The 19,882-nt window shown below is 43.6% G+C and overlaps 1 protein-coding gene across 3 annotated transcripts in view; it reads right to left on the bottom strand.

Moving 5' to 3' along the window:
- The window catches only part of NCAPD3 (non-SMC condensin II complex subunit D3), a 79,684-nt gene that overhangs the window by 11,218 nt on the left and 48,584 nt on the right, over positions 1–19,882 (bottom strand). For all 3 annotated transcript variants that reach the window (XM_032284931.1, XM_032284930.1, XM_032284929.1), the window contains exons 19-28: positions 19,764–19,879; positions 16,385–16,492; positions 14,167–14,281; positions 13,979–14,086; positions 12,596–12,834; positions 11,751–11,830; positions 4,241–4,378; positions 3,689–3,822; positions 3,222–3,421; positions 253–363 (exon numbers count right to left, since the gene is read on the bottom strand). In XM_032284931.1, coding sequence (XP_032140822.1) covers positions 253–363; positions 3,222–3,421; positions 3,689–3,822; positions 4,241–4,378; positions 11,751–11,830; positions 12,596–12,834; positions 13,979–14,086; positions 14,167–14,281; positions 16,385–16,492; positions 19,764–19,879 — 1,349 coding nt within the window. The remainder of the gene's footprint in view (positions 1–252; positions 364–3,221; positions 3,422–3,688; positions 3,823–4,240; positions 4,379–11,750; positions 11,831–12,595; positions 12,835–13,978; positions 14,087–14,166; positions 14,282–16,384; positions 16,493–19,763; positions 19,880–19,882) is intronic.

Genomic DNA, 19,882 nt, shown 5'->3' with positions numbered 1-19,882 from the left:
AGGACGCACTTTCATCTTACCCCCACCAGCGTGAACAAAGATGCCCGTGTACTTGACCCCGGCTGGACACCCAGGGAAGGAGCGGCTTTGGTAGAACCCAGAGCCAACCCCTAGCTCCACAACAGTTACCAAAGTCATGTTGGGTGTGCAGAATTTGGGGTTCTAATCATTCACTGACTGCCATAACTGGCAGAAGATCCTGATGAGCCGGAAGGAGGACAACAAGCACAAAAGCACAGGCTCCACCCTTACCCTGAGATAGTGCATGAGTTCCCGCAAAGCTGGGATCTTATTTTTCTCCAGCACAGTCTTCAGGGAGATGATAATTGGAATAATATTTTCTATGAAATTCCTCTTCTGAACCTGGTAACACAAACAAAGACATGTCTTAGATGTATGAACTTCTGCAAGACGAAGCCTCTCCTTGATCTAGTTCTTTGAGTAGAGCCACCCTGGCACACTGAGTCAGTTTAGTTTTACTTCTCATTATGATACTGGGGATGCAGAGGACCCCTGCTTTTCTCTGGGAGACTTTGTAAAAGCATTGCCTCAAAATACTCTGAAGGCTTTGTAAGGTAAGGTGGGGACAAATACTACTCCTTTTTCTAAATGGGGAAAAGGAATTAGAAACATGTTGACTAACTTTGGACAAAAGCCCCAAATCTCCACACAAGCCCCTGAGGGACCTTGGCTCTGGCTCCACATTCAGTCCTCCATTCAACACTCCCCCCTTGGAACACAAGTCAGCTCACTCTGGCTACCCAGAGGGATGCTTTATATTCCTGCTGGTGAAGGAACAATGGTCTAAAAATGGCTAGGCTTGAAGATAGCCAGCTGTCTCTTTCTCTGTACACATCTACAGAATACTATGAATGTATATATACATAGTACTGGATTTGACCAAGCCTTCACAATCTTTACCTTGAATGATCACTAACCATAAATATTTTGCAGTAACTCTCTTTAAATTAAAAAAAAAAATTCATTATAGTAGCCCACATATACAAGATGTATCTTCCTGAAGCTGAAAGTACTCTTTTCCTTCTCATTTAAAGTCACTAGTATATGTTTCTTACTTGTAAACCCCTCATTTCTAAAATGTCTTATCAGATTCCTGAAACAGGAGGACAACAGGTAGAGAAATAAGCAATTTAACACACCCAGATGTGAGCAGATGTTATGTTTACGAATAGTTTTAAGAAGAGGCTTCCTTGCATTCACTTGACAAGTATTATCAAGCACCTTCTCTGTCCAGGCAAAGAACTAACCCTCTGGCGATGCAAAATGAAGCCAAGCATCCCTGCTCTCCGGCGGCTTCTACACAGTGAGTGTTTTAAGGGAAAAGGTGCAAGAGGCAGGGTGTTCGGGAATTTACGTATGGAGGCAGGATGCCTAAGGAGTACATGGCCATCCTATGGATGGTCCTAAGGTGTGTGGGGAAGGGAGGATGAGTGGGTGAGAGCGCTGCAGACATCAGACCCAGAGGCAAGGGCACAGGAGCAGGATGCAGCTCACAACTGAGGTGCAGATGGCAATTTGGAGTGCACAGGTCACAGGTGAGGATGGAGGGAAGTATGGGAAAGGCTGAAGGCACATCAGAGGTTCTGTTCACCTTGAAAAAGAAGAATCAGGGTTTATTCAGAAGATAGGAGGTCACCAGCATAGTTTTTAAAGATTTCACTAGTGAAGTATAACATATGTAATAAATTTACCCATGTTAAATGAACAGTTCCATGAACTTTGACAAAAGTCTATATTGAATAACCAGCAGCGCAGACCAACTACCAACTATTACCCAAAAGCTTCCTGCCACCCCTCACAGTCAACATACCTTTGGTCTGTTTCAGGTAGGACAAAAAATGATTAAATTTGTACTTAAGAATGACTGCTCTGGCAGCAAGGTGGTACATGGCCAGTGACAGAAAGAAACCAGAAACAGAAAGGGTGATAAGGAAACCATGGAAACAGCATAAGCTTAAACAAGGTCAGAACTAGAGAGATAGACTGGTAAGAGAAAACAGGCAGGATCTTGGGGCAAGATATGAGCAGAGTCTATATCCTTGGGGTCCAAAGCCTTCAGGGGCCAGGTGGGAAATACACATTGGCAATCCAGGATAGGAGAAAAACAGTGGCAGCCAAGCTCTGCCCCAAAATCGTTCAGATCCAAACTCTACACTTGCTGCCAACAAAAGCCTCAGCCTGGCACACCAGACTCCAGTCTGCAAGAACACCATAAACTGTGGAGACAGAGAAGAAGAGCAGAAAGAAGAGAAGACTGAGTGAGTTTTGACAGAGTAAGTCAGAGACACCTGGAACATGTCTGGGCAGCAGCGGGACCTGAGCTCAGGCTCAAGAGAAACGCTAGAGCAGGAAACAGATTTGAGAACTGTCACCACATGGCAAGAGTTAAAGCCACCAGTAAGAAAGAAGTCAGCACTATGGCATACCACCAGGATTCCAGGGAGAACAGGGAAGCCAGTAGATGGTGGGAAGATTGGGACACTCATTTGTGAAATGAGTTTAGGGGAGTCGTACACTCGCTTGCAACAGGAGCTTATAGAGCTTCGAACTCACTTGTGACATGAGCTTGGGGGAGCTGCACACTCATTTGTGAAATGAACTTAGGGGAATTGCACACTCGTGAAATGAGCTTAGGGGAGCTGTCTATTCACTTGTTAGATGAGGTTAAGGGTGCTGAATACTCACTTGTGAGATGAGCTTGGGGGAGCTGCACACTCACTTGTGAGATGATCTTAGGTGAAGTGGCACACTCACTTGTGACACGAGCTTAGGGGAGCAGTACCCTCACTTGTGAGATGAGCTTGGAGCTGCACACTAACTTCTGACATAAGCTTAAGTGGAGAGGCACGCTCACTTGTGACATAGGCTTATGAGCGCTGCACACTCACTTGTGAGATGAGCTTAGGGAAGTGGCACATTCAACTTGTTAGATGAGCTTAGGGGAAAGGGCATACTCACCTGTGAGATGAGCTTGGGGGAAGGGGTGCACTCACCTGTGAGATGAGCCTGGGGACAGCTGAACACACACTTGTGAGATAATCTTAGGAAAGCAGCACACTGACTTTTGAGATGAGCTTAGGGGAAAGGGCATACTCACCTGTGAGATGAGCTTGGGGGAAGGGGTGCACACACTTGTGAGATGAACTTAGGGAGAGCTGAACACTCACTTGTGAGATGAGCTTAGGGAGGGGCACACTCACTTGTGAGATGAGCTTCTTCTGAGCTTCCTGCATGACTACATTTGCCAAGGCCACGTCATCTTCTTCTATAAGGAGGTCTTTGTCTGGTTTAGATCTCATTGCCAAAAGCTTGATCTCCTTTGAGCTGAGGACCTCGAATGTATCTGAGAGTAACTCACTGGCGTCCAGGTCCAAGGGTAGGATGCCATCAGCAAAGAATGCTGAGAGAGACAAAAAGAACATAAGCTTCTGAGAAATGCTCTGGCCCAGAGAGGGGGTGTAATTCACACAACAGGGGCGCCATCTGAGGCTGCTGGGGGTCTGCAAGGGTGTTCCGACTGGGGCACAGCTGATGCTAGAGAAGGACAAGATAACAGGAGTCTTCCTGCAGTGCCAGTGTCCTCCTTGCTAGAGACCTGCTGGGCCATTATCAACATAGCATTTCATTTGCAAACACACACATTTTCTCCCACACACACTGGGCTTACCCAAAATACTAAGGCAGATTTTGGAAGTGATGTTGAATCGCTGTTCATCTGTGAAGTGCTCTAGAAGAAATTTGTAGATTTTCATTCGCCTCTCTTTGTTTGACTTTCCCTTCAATGAAAACAGCCGCTTCTCCCTGTGGCAGAACAAGCCAATTTTACTGCATCACATGGGCATGGGTGGCAGGGATTTAACCCTACATTTTAACTGCATCCTCAAAGCTGCATGCCAAAGACTCGAGTGCACTAAAGAAACCCTATGCTCATCACAGGCACTGTCCTTAGGAAGCGATTGGGGGAAGGGGTGCACTCACTTTTGAGATGAGCTTGGGGGAAGGGGTGCATACACTTGTAAGATGAGCTTAGGGAGAGCTGAACACCCACTTGTGAGATAAGCCTGGGGAGGGGACACTCACTTGTGAGATGAGCCTCTTCTGACGCCATCCTGTCAAGCCACAGTAAAGACCTGGGGCAGGGTCTGTGTCTACCCACTACATGCAAAGGCCCCCGGCTCTTACCCAGATACAAGGAGAGCGCCTTAGCTGCTTCACTGACCTCTCTGACTGAGGGAACTTGTTATACTTCTCATGCTTCTCATAGTTATTGAAGTGAAAAATACACTCAATGAAGTGTTGGAAGAACATGACAGGGTTCCTCTTCAGTAACAGGTGAGCCAGGCAAAACTGCCCGAAGCTGCAAAGGTGAGAGAAACAAAGAGGGAGATGCATTTGCTATGTACCACCAGCCTCTGAATACACCAAGAACTCTGCTGAACAGAAGACAGTTGTGCATAAGGATAGGGATTCAAAGTCTATCCCAATAAATAGTTCCTTCGGATCTAAAGAAGACAGAAATTCAGCTGTCTGGTCTGTCCTTGCTCCACAGCTTCCTTTCAAATCCAAGGTCAGTGTGAGTATTTTCTCCACCAAGTTTCCTTTCAAAACTGACACAAGGTGTTGTTATCCAACTGCAGTTGACGTGGGGGAAGTAGTCAACCAACTTAACTCCAAAACTGCTTCTGCAATTAGAGGCCAGTGGTCTTTAAGGCTGATGCAATGACGACAGTCACCAGAAAAGGGACATCTGGCCTTCACCTCCCAACTTCAAGCTTGTCACTCACAATTATCAACAAAAACCAATTTCAGTAACAGGAACTTTTTTCAAGAATAGGGATTAATGACAAGAGCTTCATAGTTTGGGTCAGGAGGACAAATGCCCTCCGCAATGCCACAGACTCAATTCGCTTTGGAATCACCAGCAAGCCCTGGGCACTCTCCTCCCACCAGAGAGGTGTAGTTAACACAACTGGAAGGCCGTCTGAGGCTGCCAGGGGGTATGCAAATGTGTTCTGTCTCAACACATCTGTGCAATGCTGCACGTGGGTCACAGACGCCACCAGGACCCCAACAGAATGAAGATTTCCAGTGCCAGATGAAAATAGGCAACTGTTTGACTACAGGCCAGCAGAGAGTTTCTGTTCATCACGATAGTAGGTGACAGAATGCCAAAGCACTGATTTTTGCTCAGAGGTCAAACTAACGTGCTGCAGTCTCACTGTGATCCACTCACATTGTCAAGACCAGTATTTTGATTTCATTTCAGAGCTCAAATGCAATTTCCACCCACAGGAGCACCAGTCAGCTCTCTTTGGGAGAGTATCAGTGTCAAGGACTGTTCAAAGGGCAGACACTGGCCTTCGAGGGCATTGGGACCAGGTAGAAGACTGACCCTTTGTTTCCCCTAGTGGTGTTCTTTATGCTAAAATTCAACTCAGTTTGTGTTCACAGCACATCAATTAAAAATCAGAGAAGGTAGATGAAAAATCACGATGGAAGTAAGCCTAGATAAAAGTTCCACTGTAGGTAATTACACCTTGACTATTCACCTAGGAAATAAGGGAGCAACCTGACTTAGAAACTTGAAGAGACCATGCACATGGCTCACAGCGATAATCCCAGCACTTTGGGAGGTTGAGGCAGGCAGATCACGAGGTCAGGAGATCGAGACCATCCTGGCCAACATGGCAAAATCCCATCTCTACTAAAAAAATACAAAAATTAGCTGGGCATGGTGGCATGTGCCTGTAATCCCAGCTACTTGGGAGACTGAGGCAGGAGAATTGCTTGAATCAGGGAATTGGAGGTTGAAATGAGCCAAGATCGTGCCACTGCACTCCAGCCTGGCAACAGAGCAAGACAGTCTCAAGAAAAAAAAAAAAAAAAAAAGAAATATAAAAACAAATTAAATAAAACTCTGTTTAATAAAAGGAATTCCATGAGTTGAAATTCACTTAAGGACAACTAGAAGTACTTGGCTGATCTAATAGTAGCCAGTTTATTTTGTGCAAATTATGTTGTTTAATGACCCTGTTTGAAAGGCAAAGGTCACAGCATCAGATGAAGTTCTTTCTAAACGAGGATTACTGTGGTACACCATCTGTGACAAGAATGGAGAACACCACTAAACAAACAAGAATTTATCTTCTGTGGCATTTTACTATTGTCATCTACTATGGCATGGCAGTTTCTACATTATGTGAACTTCCTCCTCAGAAGTGAAGTCACATATATGAAAATGTAAAGCCAGAGAGAATCAGCAAACCTTCCACAAGATGAGCATTCACTCTGAGTTTTGACCTGATGTCAAATGCCAATCTATGCAGTTTAGGTCAAGAACACACATAGGTGGAGGTAACCAACAACGGGTAAGATTCCGTGGAGTTTAAGTCCTAGTGAAAAACTTGCTGAATCAGCTAGACGAATTCCATAGCAACATAAAACCACGCCAGATTCACACACTGAGCACTGAAAATGCAGAGCCTTCCAGCAAGAGAAACTGGAAGCCACAACCAATGTGTGACTACAACTCATCTTGGCTGCTGTATTCACTGGAACTTAATTCAACGGGCAAGTTTCAGCCTTGATGAGATTAAGGTACAACCATCTTGCAAGCTTTCTGACTGGTGAAGAGGAACTATTTTGTTTCTTGTTTGTCTGCTAAAAAGTCAGGAGAAAATAGCATTCCAAGTAATGCTTCCTAGAACATTCCTTTAGAGTGACAAGAGGCAGCACTCTCCAGGTATGTGGATTAGGAAACCTCCATGACTCTCTTGGGAATCCTGGTAAGCTGGGAGCTTGGTCAGCATCCTCTCCCCAGCCCTCAGGACAACTACTAGGAGCACATACACCCACACCACTAACTCAGGGATGTGGTCTAGGGATTTCACACAGTGTGAGCTGCATGCATTACATGGTCCACCAGCTAAATCTGAGTGATTACCTTGTTACAGCCTTGTAAAAGGAAGTTATTACTCTCTTACTAAGAATCGAAATCCGGAATATTCCAACAGCCCAAAAGGCCACAAGGGAAGAGCTCTGTGTCCACTTCCGTTTTCAGCTTTAGTAGGAAACACAAGAATCTTCTTTCAGATTTCTTCATGAGCCGAATGCCATTCTGAAGCAGGGTGTCTGCTCAGTAAAGGCTGCTGTTGCTGAACTCATGTTCCTGACCTGGCCGACAAAACACGTCTACCTCAGGGAAGGACTGGGGCTCAGACCCATGTATGCCAGAATTCCACTTGAGTCTTGAAGCACTATTTCCTACACCCTAGTTCCCCCTGGCCACCACCCCAAATCCAAGCACCTGTGATGGTCTGTCTAGACCGTCATCGTCCCTGACTTCCTGCTTCCTTCCTCCCTCTGTGTACTCTGCACTCCAGGTTCCACAGTGAATCAGGCCCTGCCCTCCACAGCCAACTCTCAGGGCACTCTATGCTTCCTCTTTATGAATGCAGGCTGGCTGTCCTCAAGCACACCAGTTCTCTCTCAGCCCTCCCAAGGGAAGGCTGCTTCGTCCCTCGGTCAGAGGATGAGAGGCACATTTCCCAGACTGCCAGTGCCTTCCTGCCTAAACCCACCAAATGTTCACTGCGTGTCTGCTCAGTTTCATGTTCCCTTTCAGGTGCTAGGAATACAGCGTAACAGAGCCAAACTCGTGCCTCTTGGGAAGCCTGTATGGAGCATGTGGACCAGATAGTGTGTTGCCAACAGTTCTCTGACACTGGCAGACAGCTCGAAACGGGTTCACTGAAGCATGGGAAGTGCAGGCAGGATGCTGGTTAAGATGCACACAGGCTGCTGTAGCACCCGCAGACGGCCTCTGCCTCCACCTCCCTGTGGCGCTCCTGCTACCTGCCTCTTGCCCTCTCTGCTACCTGGTTCCTGGTTTTCCTCTCCATTCCAAATCCCCGCAGGACTCAGTGTCTTTAATGTCCATGCAGATGAGCCACTGAATGCCCTAACTTTCTACTTTCCTGGCTTCCCTCTTTCCAGTGACCCTCCCATTTGGACCCAACGTCACCAGTGGCAGCCACACCCTGGACCCAGTTGCCACAGTGGAGATCAAAGAGTCCACTCATGCTGCCCTGCCGATCCTTCCAGCGGTCTGGCTCCCTCACCCCCTCGGATTGTTCCACGGCTTCACTAAGCCCTCCAGATAGTCGAGTGCTTGCTTCCTTTTCTCCCAAACCAGGCCATCCTTGTTGTTGCCCCCTTTTCTATCTCAGTGGTCCATTATTTGAGTCGTTCTCCTACCTTAAGCTTCTGGCCCTGCCTCTCTGCGCTGCTGTGGCAGTGCCCAGTTAAACTAAAATCATCTGCTTATTGCTTGGCTATCACCCTGTGACTACAAGGCCACTACCTATTGGGCAGACAGGAAAACAGATCATAAAATTTTGTAGCCTCCAAATTTGGGGTTTATATGAGCAATTAAAAATGTCATTCATGCCAGGGGTGGTAGCTCATGCCTAATCCTGGCACTTTGGGAGGCTGAGGTAAGAAGACTGCTTGAGTCCAGGAGATTGAGACCAGCTGGGCAACACAGTGAGATCCTAACTCTACAAAAAATGAAAAATTAGCTACTTGCAGTGGGACCCGCCTGCAGTCCTAACTATTTGGGAGGATGGGGTGGGAGGATCATGTGAGCTTGGGAGATTGAGGCTGCAGTGAGCCGTGACTGCTCCACTGCACTCCAGCCTGGGAAACAGAGTGAGACACTGTCTCAAAAAAAAAAAAAAAAAAAAAAAGGTCATACAGAGAGCACAGAACAAAAACCTGCAGGGACGAGCAGAGCCTCATTCTACAGAATGTGGGTGATGGGGAGGCAGGGCTGCAAGAAATGAGTAGGGTCCAGCTCCAGTCCCTCTTGCCAGAAGTGCCATCATCCAGATGCAGCCTGTGGCCAGCTAGCTCTCCAATTCCAGTGGAGGAGCTGTGACTACTGAGGCCCCCAACCTCACAGTTATTCAATGGGGGCAGCTGAAGAGGTGCTCACAGCTCCAGATCCCCCAGACCTCAGGGAGGCAGGGGATGGTGGGGCCAGCAAGGGTGTGGTTCAGGATGTCCTCTCTGAGATACCACAGATGGATGAAGACTTACAGAGCATGTGCTGCTGAGTGGAGCTGATGGGGAGCAGACCTGGATCCGTATGAAAGACGTAGAAACCCTTCCCCCAGCTGTCTAAGCGACTTGCCTTTGGCCCACCCAGACAGAAACTCCTCATCATCCACAGTACCCCAGCTACTGAGCTGCTGGAGGACAGCAGCACTGGGGTGGTCCCACCATGCTGCAGCCCTGTATCAGGGTCTGCCCTCCATCCAGACTGTCCAGATTCTATCTGTAGTCCAAATGGTGCTTATGTCTGGAAGAGAGACACTGGTACCTCTTCCCACCCCACACAGAGACCCCCAACTCACTCTCTGCTTTGTCTGAGCTGGGGTGGAGGGGGACTACTTGCTGGGCACACTAATAAAAACCCAGAACCTCAAAGAAAAAAAGAAGTCACAAAAAATTTCAATAGGCTCTGTGAACCACAGTCTCTTCATAAGACCTGTATTAACAGATACACGTGAAAAATGTGTTGCCTGGTGCAGTGACTCAAGCCTGTAATTCCAACACTTCGGAAGGCCGAGGTGGGTGGATTGCCTGAGCCCAGCAGTTTGAGACCAGCTTGGCAAAAACCTGTCTCTACAAAAAATTAAAAAACTAGCTGAGTATGGTGGCATGCACCTGTAGTCCGAGTTATTTGGGAGGCTGAGGTGGGAGGATCACGTGAGCCCAGGAGGTCAAGGCTGCAGGGAGCCATGACTGCACAATTGCACTCCAGCCTGAGCAACAGAATGAGAACCTGTCTCAAAATAATAATAATAAATCTAACAGCAGACAGGCATAGCCTTTGGCCTAAAAATCAAAAGTCAGACACAGAAAGATATATACCACATGTCCTCATATATAAGAGCTAAAAAAAGGTAGGGTCATAGAAGCAGAGAGTAGAATTGTGGTGATTACAGGCTGGAAGGGCACAGAAAGGCTGGTTAACAAATATAAATTACAGGGGGGAGTATGTTAAAATGCTCGACAGCACTGTAGGGTCAACATAGTTAACAATAATTTACTATTTTCAAAAAGCTAGGAGAGAAGACTTGGAAAGTTCTCAACACAAAGAAATGATAAATGTTTGAGGTGGTGTGTATGCTAAGTACCCCAATTTGATCATTACATGTTCTACACATGTATCAAAATATCACTCTCTATCCCATAAATATGTATAATTATTACACGGAAGAATAAAAATAAAAATAAAAGGAAAAAATTCAGAGAACAGACTAACTTAAATTAGTAAGCAAACGTAGTCATCAGCTTTTCAAAACTTAAAATCATGGTCTACATTTGGACTATGGTTCAAATAAATGCAGACATACAAGGGAAAGATGAAGGCGGAAGTATTAAAATGTTAGTAAGAGGCATTGATAATCTTACTACACTGTAAAGTATCTCTATCTATCCTCTTATTTGATTGATGATCGATCTGAATACTCATATGTGCAAATCCTGCATATAATTTACTCACTGATCAATGCTATTTTTAACTTACAAGTACAGGAGCTAACAACCGTGAGGAAACACGAGGAAATTCAGGTTAAGTAACCAATTTTAGCTCCCAGGTGCATCACCTGAAAGCATTCCCAGCCTGTCTGATTACAGCTGCTCCTGGGCCATGCATTGTGTAGAGAGCCCTGAGTCAGTATAGCGGACACGTTGTAAAGGTAAGAAGGTGTGCGAAGCTATCTAAAAAAAAAAGTGGCAGCCTTAGCTTTTTGCTTCTGACTTTGGACAGCAATAAGTAGAATCTTAGTTTTACTGGTTTGTTATGTGAAATGTTCCTCTTCCTTGGAAAATTACACCTACAGAAAACTGAGCGGAAACCGCTGCTAAATGGAACTGAGCCTAAATTATTGCTGGCTATATTTAGACCCAAAGGGACCCACTGCTATCAGCCATTTATAGTTAACGAGCTCTGTAAAGACCTCTTCCCCACTGCGCAGCTTTTGCCATGGCATTCAACATTCTACTTTCCAATTGCAGACCTGCTTTAATAAGAATTATTGTTACAACAAACTCTAGGGTAACAAATTCTATCCGACCATTTCACAAAGCCTTGAAAATAAATCTTTAAAAAAACGATAGCAGGATAGAAATTACTATTTCCAAAGTCACTCCCCAGCACCATACAAGTCTGAAGAAATGCCAGTTCCAAGGAGTCTTGTCATCCGTACACTTGATTCCACACTGTGCAATTCTATCTTAATTCCTTGTTTCTTCCTTAAAATTTCTGCACTTACAGTCTCAGCTCTTTATCAAAATTAACTGTTTTTTTTTTTTTGGCCTAGAAATGAACACAGTGAAATCAACAGAGGCTGTTCCTCTATATAGTGTAATACAACAGGCGTAAACTATTCTTCATGCCCCTTCAGGAACAGCAAACACTGTCAGCAAATGCAGTCAATGCTGAGATTATCCAATGACCAATCTACCATTTTCTTTTAAACTGTGCGCAAAATCAAGGTTTGTTATATTGCATAGTATCTTAAAAAAATCTATTTTTCTGGCACCTACCAAAAGCTCACTGACTCCTACATAACTCTCAATCAATCTCAAAGAAAAGAAATCCAGCATACATCAGAAATGAGGTAAACTGTTCAGTTGTCCGATGTGAGGAAAAGATTTACCTGGCAATGTCTGGGTGTGAATCTATCACAGTGCTGACAAATCGAAAGAATAGGGAGCCTTTCCACTTCACAAATTCTTCCTGTACAGAGAGAAGCCAGTATGTTTCAGAGTGCATCGTCATGGGCAATCCTCACTGGTCCCAGCCACATTCCACCCACCACATGGTCGGTCGCCGGCACACTGGCTCAGCACACAGGCACACACTTCCCAACCTTCGGAACATAGTGCAGTGTACGCGCGCAGAACAGCAGTAGCCTTCTACTCAAGGGAAACATGACTCAAAGCACGTGGCATTAGAGGGATGCTGCCACCCTCCAGTTACAATAGAGTTCATGATGTATGAGAATACAGAACATACCAGGACAGACATATAATCTAAGTGAAAGCCCTTCCCTTTAAAAATCAAGTATTATTTTCTCCTTGTTACAGGCCAAACATGGGCTCTCAATGTGTATAAAAATATAATGCTCTGTAGAGGTCTGTAGTTCACTAAGTTCTGCTGCACACAGAAACATACCACTAGACTCACACAGAAGAATAACAGAATTCGAACTAGAACCACCTGTCTACTGAATGTGCTTTTCTCTACATGGTACTTATTTTCAAAATGAAACTTCACACTGCTTGACCGAATGTCTGAACAAAGACCCAAAATGAACATTCACAAGTAACACTGTTGAGAAGGCTGTGCTGAATATCAGAAGGGTAATACTCTAGACCAGAGATGAGACAATTATTTTTGGATTATATTACACAGCAAGCACATTTCCTATGCAACTCAAATATTCCCTCAAACCAGAAGCAATGGTGCAGGAGAAAGGACAGGTGGAACCCTCCTATGCACCTGCAAGAGATTGGTAAGCAAGGTGAGCGTCTGCTTCCGGATGAACGGGTTGGAATCCTTCAGACACATAGAGATATTGGGAATATACTTGTCCACCATGGCAGTGTAGCGGATGCAAAGGTCGCACATCACAATGATGACGTTGTTGCGGACAGCCACATCCTCACACACCTCGAGCTCTCGCACCAGGGCTGGGATGCTCTTCTTGGCGAGATCCTCATGCTGTAAGCACAGCTTACCTGGCACAGAAGACAGGAAGAGGTCTCGACTCTATTCTAAATCCTAATTCCGTTCCCACATTTTCTCCAGATACATCTTGCTATGGCTTCCATTTAATCAAAGTTAAAACATCATCCCCACAAGCACACACAACAAAAAACTAAAGGCAGACAGACCCAACTTGACTATTTGAATAAAAATACCTTAAGGAGAAACCCCCCCCCAGGAGTTATATACCATGGGGTGTTCCTTTATACCCATAAAATCATCTTCCTTTTAAAGTCAACATTTGAATTTTGCAGTTATCCCACTTACTTGGAAAATGATCAGCAAGGCCTGCGAGATGAAACGTTTTACTCCTGATTACACATATCCTCTACAGATGCTAAATACCCCGTGCTGAACTTGAAAATCTGAGCTAGGTCAATAGGAAAGAATGCACATCCCCTTTCTCTCTTTCTTGTTCACAGCTGGAAAGGCTGCTGAGTTCTGTTTGTATGTTTCTTTTGTGCCTGGGAAATGTTTTGCAATTCTTGCGTATTTGAAAAATTACTAGTATTACAAAAAAAATTAATAACTCGTATGTAGCATGAAATATACACTCACACTGAAGAAAAAAAAATCGACTTCCAGCACAGAGGTCAGTGTTTTCAAGATTAAAAATAGATATTTCATGGAGAAATATCTACCCAGTTCTGGAAAGTATTAAATAAACCACTTCCTTTTACGGTTTGAACTTCAAATTTATTTCATTTCCAGAACTCAGTGCAGTGCCTGGATGAATAGACTTCATGGTGCTGCATTATGAGTATAAAAAATTACAGGAATATTAAAGTCAAGTGAAAGCATTGAAAATAATTACAGAAACAGGTATAATTGTAATAAATTAACATAATCCTACTAAAAAGCAAAGGCTTCCTCTAGACTCTCAAGAGAGTACCTGAGTCTTACCGTCTTGGGGAGTTATAGGCCCGAGGGCTGTCATGACCACATGGTTATGCAGAGCTCAGCGCTCACATCAGAGCCGCCTCTAGGAACCACACAGGCCGAGGGCAGACACAGACAGGCTTGGCAACCCCTGACACATTCATGGCTGAACTTACTTAAGACAACAGCTACACCCAGAACTTGATGCCAAGCCCCATTCTCCAACGTTTTTCTTACCTAAGGTAATAATGGCATGTGCTCTAATCACGGAGGGCATGACAGAACCTCTGACCTGGGAGGGTGGCTGAGAGGCTGGGGCATCATTGCTGCCTTGAGATGATGGTACTGCAGGGAAGGGAGAAAGGATTACTGACAGAACCTTCAAACGGCATGCATGGTGCTGGGTATGATTTCAAATGCCTTACAATGGTCAGCATCAGCAGGTGAAGCCAGGACAGACTGAATCAGAAGGAAGATGCGCTTCTCCACCCTGGCTGGACACAGCTGGGCTATATCCCCTAAGGTAAAAATGTACTTCACCTACAAAGAGAATTGGTTTTACAGTAAAAATAAGGTAAAAGAAACGTGAGCTCTAGCTACATCGAGGACATGCCAATATTTTCTTTATCCCCCAAATTTAAAACAATTTTAATATTTTTTGTTTCATAAAAATACATGGCTATTGTAAAAACTTAGTCACTATGCAATGAAACTCATCCAAAATTAGGGCAACCGTATAATTTTATCACCTCAATCTAGACAAATCTGCAAGTAAAAGGGGGTGCTATCAGTAATTGCGTTGTGATAACAGGTGTACACCAGGGTTATCTTGGGTAAACCGGGATACAGAATCATCTACCTATAATCCCACCACCCAGACACATCATTACTGTTTTTGTGTATAACTTCTATAGTCACATGGCTTTGTGTTTACTTTTCTTATACACTTATCAATCATAGCATTTTGAAGTCTGCAGTGATTACTTTGAATATTAGGCACTCTTTCATGCCAGTATCTATGACACATATGTTTAATGACTATGTAAGTATGCCATTTTAAAACTAGGACTGTCATCATAACTTACTTCACTATCCCACTATTAATGAACACTGACGCTGCTGTTTCACTTTTCAAATGTTTCTCTTAGGTCTAGTGCACACCTGTGTATCCTTAATTACCGGTCTCTTTCCTCAGAAGTAAAACCCAAGGTAAAGAGTGTTTAAAGCTATTTTACATTTTGTAACCATTTTCAAGTTGCCTTCCGAATTATTTTACTATGTAGACCCTATCCAAAACCCACTGGCAACTGCCACGCTGTTTATGAATAACATTCACTTTAACAACTAAGTAGTACAGTTGTTTCTTTATTTACACCCCAAATGGAGGGATGATACTGAATAGTAAAATGTCAAATAAAAGCTTATTCTACGGTAAGAAAGCTAATACAAAGCACATGAGTTTAAAAGAATCTTGAAATACTATATCTCTTCATCAAAGAAAAAAATTAAATTCTATTTAAAGAAGCATCAATGGAACTATGTACATATGGTACAACCTCTCCATATACATTTTGACTGAAGAGTAGATTTTGATGATAACAGTTAACAGCTGGAAAATATCTGAGGGTGTGGGTAGGGACAGGACTCACAGATCATAATAAGCATTTTTCTTAGTGTGGGCAGAAATGAGAAGAGCAAGACCCTCTAGAAACCATGGGCCAAGCCTGTGCTACACTCCCTGGCCCTCTTACCTAAAGTGTCCAGGTTCCCCTAGTGAGGCTTTTTATTACTGAGTACGTGCACAGTAGTGACTCAGGCACCATGGTCTTTCTTTTAACAAATCTAAACTTGGTCTGTGATCACTGGGAATTAGGAGAGCTAGGCTGCAAATAGAAACTGAACACAGAAAACATGTGCTCTCCTAATGTAAATGGCCAGTTTTGGTTAAATGATGACCTGTACTGAAGGGCATCAAAAAGCAGCTCATTATTTCCTTGGGTGGACGAGTCAGATGTTGGAACCAGAATTACTGCCATACATTTTGTCCCTACTTCGCCACTGAAATCAGCTAACTGTCCTGTCCTGGCTTAAAGGAATTTCTTGTGTTGTTTACAGTTTCTAAAGCAGGGGTGCCATGGAAAACAATCCTGGGGCTCCAAGGTCATCTGTGTTTTGAATTTCAAATATCTCATTTTATTGCCGTCATTACTTTGCAATACTCAGCACTACTCCCCAGTTCTATTGTCTGATGTTCAAATAGCCCAGAAGACATGTTAAATTTTTACAAGAGCAAACACACTAACCAAGAGTATACTCACATTATTATTTCTTACCTTATTATTTCTAAGCTTGACTATATCAACCTTACAACACATATTGTGTTTTCCCTACTGGTATCAGGCTTCTCATAAGATTTAACTGAATGAAGTGTATACCACTGAGTACCCCTCAACCCCCGATAACGTAAGAAAAAAATTAATAGGTTATCAATTTAAAAGTATCTTCTAAAAAGAGAGAATAAGCTCTAGGCTAAGACAGCACTTTTTAAAATAGCATTTAAAGTGCACATTACAAAGTCATCTTTAATAAAACCTCACTGATAAAATGGAAGAGGAAAGAAGGTTAGGAAAAGCAGTTGCTTACCAACAGGTCTTCGTCAATATTCCCTGTTCCATCCTCCTTCAGAACGATGTTGGAGAGGCGGTACTCACAGGTGGAGAGTACTTCCCCACACACCTGCTTCAGCAATTCCTATGGCAAGTCAAATTTATCTTTGAAGGGCCCCGCACATCTCCCAGACTGCCCATGAAACGACATATTCTCAGAAGGAACTCTCTGATCTTCAAATGGATAGGCCGTAGGGGTGCTTTCTCTCTTTCCTCTTTCCCACAGTTTGTCCAAAACCACAATGACATGCATTGAGCAATCTAGCCATGAGTACTGGCTAAGTGAAGTTTATAAAGAATGGTGTATATATCATCTTTCTTTCTACATTTGCCCTATAAGAGCAAAAGGCCAAATATTTACAAAGACCTCGTGCAGTAATTTATCAGAGATCTGTAACAGTAGTGCTCCTCCAAAAATAGAGAAATAAGCTGTAGTTTTGCCAGTATATGCAGGTGATGAATTAACCACATGTGATAAACATGTTTTTAAAGACATAAAAAGAGTTGCTATTCTTCTGAAATTTATTTGTTAAGGACAAGGTTTCTGTGTCTCTTACTGATGACAGTAACTTCAAGGGGTCACCTCTAGTGCATATCGGACTGTTCCTCTACGCCAAAGGAACGAGAGAGCTCCCAATCATGTTCTAGAATGCTAGGACCTCATTTTCTGTAGGAAGCCACTCCAGAATAATTAGGTTGAGCTAAGTGCTTCCACCCATTGCATCCATGTTACCTGATGCTGACTTTTATTTTAGGAATCATTACATTATGTTGAAATCATCTGCTGATGTACATACACCTCCCCTTCTCCTCTGCAGTGCCTTAGGAAGGGACCTGTATTAACCACCATCCAGTGCCTAGCAGTACCACAGCCTGGCAAGTCATCACTATGAGCAACGTTTTTAGTCTGACTTGCCCTAATGTGTCTTGAAACTATTGCCTTTATTACTTTTAAAAGAATTTATTGCACTTAAATTTTTGGTAGATTGCACAACCTGGACCACAACATTGGCCCAAAGAGTTTCTGCAATCCTTATGCTTGATCTCGACGAGGACAGAACCTGGGTAGTATGACTAGTAAGTTTCAATATCACAGAATCTGGGAAAGCCGGCAAGGCCACCCAATCCTGGCATTCTCTCCACACGGCATCGTGTTCCAAGTTCTTGTGCAGCTTCTCCTGAACACCTCCAATAACAAGGGACATGCTCTGGGGCAAGCCCCTACACTTTAGGCAGACCTCAGTAAGTTTTTTCTTCAGTTTGCCAAAACTTATAATTTCCATTCATTGGTCCAGATGGGTTGTCTGGGGATACCAAATGAATCCAATTCTTTTATTTGAAAAGTCCTTCATAAATCTGAATTTAGCTAGGCAACCTACACTCCCCAACGCTTCCCTTCTCCATGCTAAAGACTCCAGGCCCTTCTGCAGCTCCTTATATAACTTGCTTTGTGATGCCCTTATTTAACTGCTCTCCTCTAGTTACATTCAATTTCATCAACATTTCTTTGTAAATTTGTCACTGATAGTGAATTATAGAATGTGTCAACTTGGATTTAGCCAGGACGAAGAACAAGACCACTGCTCCTCTTATTCTAGACACTATTTTTACTAATACAGTCCAAGATCTCATCAATTTTTTAATGACAGCCACAAAACAGATAACAAAAATGCCCAAAGACCACAGATTAAAACTGTGGTGGTTTTTGCTAATGTAGTAGTAAGCCTCACCCGTTTCCAGCTCTCAGTGTCTAACGTGAAGATAGCTCCTTGCCTTCCTCACAGGCTCTCATGACAATGCAACCACCGTCCTAATGGCCCTGGCCAGCAGCAAGTGGCGGATGACTTCCTAGGCCCTGACTGCACACTGTACACATGATTCTTTTTCCACCCAGTGCTGGTGAAAAGAAAATTAGGAAAACGTCAGAGGCCTTAGTTCTAGTCCCAGCTCTGCCAATACTAAGTTGTGTACCATTGAGCCTGGCAGGCTTGCAGTTTCAAAGTCTGTTATGGAAATTCCTCCCTGATCACTCTTTCCTTAGTCTTACCAAGCCTGTAATCCCAGCACTTTGGGAGGCTGAACTGGGCAGATCACTTGAGATCAGGAGTTTGAGACCAGTCTGGCCAACATGGTGAAAACCTGTCTCTACTAAAAATACAAAAATTAGCTGGGCGTGATGGCATGTGCCTATAATCCCAGCTACTCAGGAGGCTGAGGCACAAGAATTGCTTGAAACTGGGAGACAGAGGTTACTGAGATTGCCCCACTGTACTCCAGCCTGGGCAACAGAGCAAGACTCCATCTCAAAAATAAAAATAAAAGTTTTTAATATAATTTCATGGGTCTTGAGATAAAGGGTTAGAAAAATCACGTAATGCAACTATCCCTTTCACCAATAAAAGGGCTTAAAGATAGATAACCAGAAAAACACCAGACAGCATTTCATAAGAAATAGGTCAACAGTCTTAAGTCCCAAGCAAAAAAGTTACAATCGTTGTTTTAATTGATCTGTTAGAAGTAGAAAATGTAACATATTAAGGAAGGACCTTCTCTAATGAACTTGGTCAAGAAAAGGAGGCATAGGAACATAGTTGGGGAGATCAGCTGAAACCATCTTTTTTTTTTTTTAATTTTGAAAAACTTAAATATATTCCAGCAATTATTTAATTTTTAGTTTCTACAGTCATTAATAACCCCAGCTCTAACTTTTTTCATTATGATGAGTAGTAACAGTGTATCTCATGACAAAAACAGAATAAATACATGGTAATAAAATGATTTCTTAAGATACTGATAGGCACACCTTTTCAGGAGTCAAAGTAATTCTCTGCCTCACATATCACTGATTTGGATTTCTGCTTATGCATATATAAAAACATTAGCTGTGGGCTGTAGGCAACTTTGGGGACATGATACCAAGAGATAGTTGAGTAGTGTAACAGGACAGGCATGTCCAAGATCATGACTTATCAAAAGGTCAGAAACATGGTCTGGAGGGAACTTCCTGCTTAAGTGGAAAATTGACTATAAATGTTCTTGGAATGACCACGGAAGTAGATAACCCTGCAGAATTCTCACCAGGAAATGAAAGACAATCAACAGGCCTGCCTTCACGAAAGACACTTGTACCTGCAATCAAGGTGGTGACCATCTAAGGGAGCCATGTCTCAGCAGCCAAATCTTGGGGAATGTCAACTGCTAGTTATGTAAACCTTGCCTTGTTGCGGCAATAGCTGCTGGGACATCCTTACCGGTCCTCTTATTTATAGCAAACACTCCTCAAACTTCAAAACACATCCAGTAACATGCCTAAGCACAAATAAGTCAGAAACAGATCAGGGAAAGTCTGGCCATACCTGCTCCTCTGCTGGTGTCTCTGCAGATGCGCTACAAAGCCTCTGCAAAGCGTCCACAGCTGCACTGATCACCTCTAGAGGCCACTGAAATGCATTCAGCTTACACCTGACAGCATCTA

The sequence above is a fragment of the Sapajus apella genome, unplaced genomic scaffold (assembly GCF_009761245.1).
Source record: "Sapajus apella isolate SASKATOON/1434 unplaced genomic scaffold, GSC_monkey_1.0 scaffold16, whole genome shotgun sequence".
In the NCBI taxonomy this organism is placed as follows: Eukaryota; Metazoa; Chordata; class Mammalia; order Primates; family Cebidae; genus Sapajus; species Sapajus apella.
The sequence above is the reverse complement of the archived record's forward strand: the minus strand, read 5'-3'. Positions and strand labels throughout refer to the sequence as shown.